At 51.2% G+C, this 6,471-nt stretch overlaps 1 protein-coding gene across 1 annotated transcript in view; it reads left to right on the forward strand.

Annotated features, from left to right (window-relative positions):
- PLPP2 (phospholipid phosphatase 2) overlaps positions 1-6,130 on the forward strand; it is a 9,110-nt gene extending 2,980 nt beyond the window's left edge. Inside the window, exons 3-5 of the mRNA XM_017875379.1 lie at positions 4,605-4,662; positions 4,913-5,089; positions 5,638-6,130. Coding sequence (XP_017730868.1) covers positions 4,605-4,662; positions 4,913-5,089; positions 5,638-5,787 — 385 coding nt within the window. The 3' untranslated portion in view covers positions 5,788-6,130. The remainder of the gene's footprint in view (positions 1-4,604; positions 4,663-4,912; positions 5,090-5,637) is intronic.
- The last annotated feature ends 341 nt before the right edge of the window (positions 6,131-6,471 follow it).

The raw sequence follows: 6,471 nt of genomic DNA on the forward strand, positions 1-6,471 counted from the left end.
ACCAGCCCCTCTTTTCTTTTCTAATTAAAAAAATGTCAGGGGGGCCAGGCAAGGTGGCTCACACCTGTCATCCCAGCACTTTGGGAGGCCAAGGTGGGTGGATCACCTGAGGTCGGGTGTTAAAGACCAGCCTGGCCAACATGCTGAAACCCAGTCTTTACTTAAAATAAAAAAATTATCCGTGCATGGTGGCATATGCCTATAATCCCAGATACTCGGGAGGCCGAGGGAGAGAATCGCTTGAACCTGGGAGGCAGACGTTGTAGTGAGCCGAGATTACGCCATCATACTCCAGTCTGGGTGAGAGAATGAGACTAAAAAAAAAAATGCTTTTTGCCTCCTGGGTTCATGCCGTTCTCCTGCCTCAGCCTGTCGAGTAGGTGGGACTACAGGCGCCCGCCACCACGCCCGGCTAATTTTTGCATAAGTTAGTGCATTCTTGTATGTTTTTGAAGTTCATCCATGCTGTAGCATTCTGTCAGTTTTTGCTTTATGTATTTTGGGATTCTGTTGTTTGGTATATTTACCTTTGTAATTGTTATATGTTTTTGATAGATTGACCATTTCATCATCATAGAATGATATATATGAGTTTTGTCTCAATTTTGTCTTGATGTCTATTTTGTCTGATATTAATATAGCTATTCTGGTTCTCTTTTTGTTACTGTTTGCTTACAATTTTTTTTTCCCCATTCTTGGACTTTCAACCTGTTTATGTCTCTGACTCTCACGTAAGTGTCTTATACCTTAGCATAAAATCGGGCCATGTTTTTTAATGTATTGTCCGATCTCTGATTTTTTTTGAGACAGAGGCTCACTCTGTTGCCCAGGCTGGAGTGCAATGATCTCAGCTCACTGCAGCCTCGGACTCCCAGGCTCAAGCCATCTTCCCACCTCAGCCTCCCGAGTAGCTGGGACTACAGGCATGTGCCACCACATCCAGCTACTGTTTATTTTTTTTGGTAGAAACGGGGTTTTGCCATGTTGCCAAGGCTGGTCTTGAATTCCTGAGCTCAAGCAGTCCACGCACTTTGGCCTCTTAAAGTGCTGGGATTACAGACGTGTGCCACCGCACCCAGCCAGATCTCTGACTTTTTACTTTTTGTGTATGTGTGTTTTTTTCATTATATATTAATCTTTTTATTGAATTAAGGCATTTAATTAAACTTTGACTTTTAATTGGAGAGTTTATTTATATTCAATGTAATTCCTGATAAGGAAGGACCTCTGTCATTTTGTTTAGGTTTGCTTAGGTTATTCCTTCTTTTTTCAGTTCCTCATTACTGTCTTTCTTTTGTTTTGCTTTTAATTTTTTTTTCTTTTACAGATGGGGGTCTTGCTATCTTGCCCAAGACTCGAATTCCTGGACTCAAACCATCCTCCCGCCTCTGCCTTCCAAGTAGCTGGGACTACAGGCATACACCACCACATCTGGCTGGTTTTTAAATTTTTTTATAGAAATAGGGTCTCACCATGTTGCCCAGGCTGGTCTCGAATGCCTGGGCTCGAGCAATCTTCCCGCCTCAGCCTCCCAAAGTGCTGGGATTGAGCCACCGAGCCTGTTCAGGCTAAATAATCTATTTTTTTTTTTTTTTTTGTAATTCCCTTTTTTTGAGACAGAGTCTGGCTCTGTTGCCCAGGCTAGAGTGCAGTGGTGCAATCTTGGCTCACTGCAGCCTCCACCTCCTGGGTTCAAGCACTTCTCCTGTCTCAGCCTCCCAAGTAACTGGGATTACAGGTATGTACCACCACGTCCAGCTAATTTTTTGTATTTTGAGTAGAGACAGGGTTTCACCATGTTGGCCAGGCTGGTCTCAAACTTCTGACCTCAGGTGATCCACTTGCCTCGGCCTCCCAAAGTGCTGGGATTACAGGTGTGAGCCACCGCGCCCGGCCGAATAATCTTAATTGACCTGTTTTCTTTCTTTGTTTTTTTCTTTTTTTCTTTTTTTTGTTAATTGACCTATTTTCTTTGTTTTCTTGAGTTGGAGTCTTGCTCTGTCACCCAGGCTGGAGTGCAGTGGCGTGATGTTGGTTCACTGTAACCACCGCCTCCTGGGTTCAAGCAATTCTCCTGCCTCAGCTTCCCAAGTAGCTGGGATGACAGGCGTGTGCCACTGTGCCTGGCTAATTTTTGTATTTTTAGTAGAGATGGGGTTTCACTCTGTTGGCCAGGCTGGTCTCGAACTCTTGACCTCGTGATCCGCCTGCCTCAGCCTCCCAAAGTGCTGGGATGACAGGTGTGAGCCACCGCGCCCGGCCAATTGACCTACTTTAAAGTTTACTGTCTCTTCTGCTTCCTCAGACCTGCTGCTGAGCCCCTGTCCAGTGATTTTCCATTTCAGATAAATCTTTATTTCGTTCCTTTTGTAACTTCTGTTTGATATTCTCTGTTGGATGAGACAGTGTTCCCACATTCCTTTGGCTCTTGAGCATTTTATTCATTTATTTATTTATTTTTACTTTTTTTCTTTGAACCTATTTTAAATGGCTAACTAAAAGTGTTTGTCTAGAACCCAGGCTCGGTGGCACACACCCATTGTCACAGCTATTTGGGAGGCTGAGGCAGGAGGATCGCTGGAGCCCAGAAGTTCAAGTCAGGCCCTCTCTTAAGAAAGAAAGTTCGGGCCGGGCGCGGTGGCTCAAGCCTGTAATCCCAGCACTTTGGGAGGCCGAGACGGGTGGATCACGAGGTCAGGAGATCGAGACCATCCTGGCTAACCCAGTGAAACCCCGTCTCTACTAAAAATACAAAAAACTAGATGGGCGTGGTGGCGGCACCTGTAGTCCCAGCTACTCGGGAGGCTGAGGCAGGAGAATGGTGTGAACCCGGAGGCGGAGCTTGCAGTGAGCTGAGATCCGGCCACTGCACTCCAGTCCGGGCGACAGAGCGAGACACCGTCTCAAAAAAAAAAAAAAAAAAGAAAGTTCGTAGTGAGTCCAACATCTGGGTGTCCCAAGGGACAACGTCTATTAATAGATTTTTTTTTTCCTGTGTATTGTTGGTCACACCTATGTTTTTCTACATACCTTGTAATTTTTTTGTTTGTTTGTTTGTTTTGTTTTTTGAGATGGAGTCTTGCTCTGTCGCCCAGGCTGGAGTGCCGTGGCATGATCTCGGCTCACTGCAACCTCCGCCTGCCCGGGTTTAAGCAAATCTCCTGCCTCAGCCTCCCGAGTAGGTGGGATTACAGGCGCCGCCACCACGCCCGGTTTCTCCATGTTGGCCAGGATGGTCTCAATCTCTTAACCTCGTGATCTGCCCGCCTCGGCCTCCCAAAGTCCTGGGATTACAGGCGTGAGCCACCGTCCCCAACCTGTTTTGTTTTGTTTTAAACTGGGTGCTTAGAATATTATAATGTAGCAACTCTGGAAATACGATCCTACCCTCTCCCCTGGGTTTGTTCTTGCTGTTTGTTGCAGTAGTTATTTGTTTAATGTAAAGTCTGTATTTTTGTCCGGCGGGGCCGTTTCTTCCTGTTCTTTTAGCCTAGTGGTCAGTGATAGGATAGAGATTTCCTTCAACGTCTGGAACCAAAGAAACTCACAAAAACCTCCCAGGGTTTGTAGAAGGTCTGTGTGCATGTGGGGTCAGCCCTTCCGTGGTTCAGCATGTTTTCAACTCTTAGCTTTCGCTTCCTGTGTGTGCAGAGCCTGAAGGCGGCCAGACGTGAGAGCTTTGCTTAGGGCCCTCGGGCCCTCACAGGCCTCCTGAGCTCCTGCACAGCTCTGGTCTAGGTTCCAAGCCCTCATCACCCATAGCATTTTATTCCCTGGCCTTTCCCCCTGCTCTGTTGTTTGCCTCATCTGCTGTCACTGGCCCCAGGCAGCAGAGAATAATAAATGTATTGTGAATGTTTGCTCCAGATGTCCCCCAGGTAGCACCTCAGCACCGCAGAATGTCCAGTCAGGTGAGATCAAGGCCAGCCCTGGAGCCATACTCCCGTCCACAGTTGCAAATAAAGTCTGTTCTTGGAATCTGCTGGGCATGTGGTCTGTTAGTCTGTTATCCTCAGGCCACCACCAGTCTAGGCAGTGGGAGAGGGACCAGGATGAGTTAAAACGCCACAAAGCTGTTTGTTCTGAGATTCAGCTGGTTTGTCTCGATCAAGTCTTCTGGTTGCTGCAAGCTTTTGATTAGTTCCAAGAAAGTTGATTGTGACTTTTTGGCCATGTTTAAAAATTGCTTTTGAAGTTTCTTCCTCTATTTTCTGTCTTTCATTGATGTCCTTCACTGAATCTTGAATTTATATGAAAAGAAGTCTTCCCTCAGTTCCGCAGATGGGAGAAAATCCTGAAAAGAAACACAGTGAAAATGAAACTGTGGTGTTCCCTGCTTGCCAGACACGATTGTCTGCCCTGGGTTTTGGGTTCAGGCCTCAGGGTCTTCACAGATGAGGCATCTCATGCCACAGCCCCAGTCAGAGACTCTTATTCCATTATCAGATAACTGGAACAGAAAAGGGGAACAGTTTCTGCTACTGGGATTTGACTACATCTAACAGCAGCAGCCTCCGTGTCGAACCCTCCTTTCTGTGGGAGGGGCCGGGACAAGGGGGCCGTTGGAAGATGCTGAGAGCCACTTGCTCCTTCTCCTTCCTCAGGTTGTCTTTCTACTCCGGACACTCTTCCTTTGGGATGTACTGCATGCTGTTCTTGGCGGTGAGTCTGTGTCTCCCGGGCTTGCTTGTCGGGGGAGCCGTGGCTAAGTCACTCCCTTCCCTGGACCTCAGTTTTTCCAGCTGTAAAATGGGTGGGCAGTGGTGGTGATGGGGGGCTAACTGATTTGTGTATAAAAACAGGAGGCTCTGGGCTGGCCGGCGTTTGCCTCAGGCCTCAGTGCTGCCATCTGTGCAGTGGGAGGGGAGCGCCTGCCAGGTGCACAGGCTAACGCGTCCTCCCCCCACCCCAGCTGTATGTGCAGGCGCGACTCTGTGGGAAGTGGGCGCGGCTGCTGCGGCCTACCGTCCAGTTCTTCCTGGTGGCCTTTGCCCTCTACGTGGGCTACACCCGCGTGTCTGATTACAAACACCACTGGAGCGATGTCCTTGTTGGACTCCTGCAGGGGGCACTGGTGGCTGGCCTCACTGTGAGCTTCTAACCCTAACTCCATCCCCTGTGTTGTCCAGAGACCACTCCCCACCCAACCCTGGTCCTGCCCTGGGCACCCTTGCCCCACTGAGTCCTTCCCTGGGCCTCCTCCCTGTCAGTCCTCCCTGGGACCCCTCCTTCTGCCCCCATTCCTCCCCTGGGACCCCTTTCCCCAACCCCAGTCCTTCTCTGGACCCCCCTGCCTCCCCCATTCCTCCCCTGGGACTCCTTCTCGGGCACCCCAGTCCTTCTCTGGACCCCCCTGCCTCCCCCATTCCTCCCCTGGGACTCCTTCTCGGGCACCCCAGTCCTTCTCTGGACCCCTGGCCCTACTGCAGTTCTCCCCTGGGCCTGTCGGCTCTCTAGTGCTCCCCAGTGGTCCTCCACCAAGAGCACTCCCTTCCCACCCCAGGCACTTTTCCTCTCATTGCCCACCGAGGCCTCTCATTCCCACCTGGGACCCTGTTCATCCCCCTCCTGCTCATGCCCGTGTCCCTGGTACCTGGCCAGCCTCCTGCCCGTTCTCACCTCTCTCTGCTCTGCCAGGTCCGCTACATCTCAGACTTCTTCAAAGCCCGACCCCCACAGCACTGTCCGCAGGAGGAGGAGCTGGAACGGAAGCCCAGCCTGTCACTGACGCTGACCCTGGGCGAGGCTGACCACAACCACTATGGGTACCCGCACTCCTCCTCCTGAGGCCGGACTCCGCCCAGGCAGGGAGAGGCTGTGAGTCCAGCTGAGGCCCACCCAGGTGGTCCCTCTGGCCCTGGTTAGGCACTGAGGGCTCTGGACGGGCTCCAGGAACCCTGGGGTGATGGCGGCCGTGAGCTGGCTCTGCTGCCTCCTGCCCTGCACTGGACCAGGGGTCTGGGGATGCCTGGGTGGCCTCAGCATTTGGAGGGGGACCTGTTCCCATCGGTCCCCAAATATCCCCTTCTTTTTATGGGGTTAAGGAAGGGACCGAGAGATCAGAGAGTTGCTGTTTTGTAAAATGTAATGTACATGTGGTTTTTAGTAAAATAGGGCACCTGTTTGACAAGTGGTCTCAGCGCCTCTGTTCCTTGTGGGCATTCTGGGACCGCGCTCCTCACATCAGAGGGCTCCCCTGCTGGGCTGGGCGGCGCTCGGGTGTCAGGCACACTCACCTGCTGTGACGGTAGAAGACAGAAGCCCGCCCCTTGCGTTTCTCCAGCACAGCGCTGGGGTCAAGGGTCAGGTGGATCCGCCCACACAAGGGTCATTTCACTGTGGAGAGGGCCCTAAACAAAAGGCTCTCCGGTGGGAGGGCCCAGCCTCCCTCGGGGAGGCCTCACTGGGGGGACTGGAAGGCCTCTGCCCCAGGTTCCTAGTACCGGCTTCTGAACAGAGGCACTTGGGCTA

This window comes from Rhinopithecus bieti, unplaced genomic scaffold (assembly GCF_001698545.2).
Source record: "Rhinopithecus bieti isolate Rb0 unplaced genomic scaffold, ASM169854v2 scaffold_10175, whole genome shotgun sequence".
NCBI lineage: Eukaryota > Metazoa > Chordata > Mammalia > Primates > Cercopithecidae > Rhinopithecus > Rhinopithecus bieti.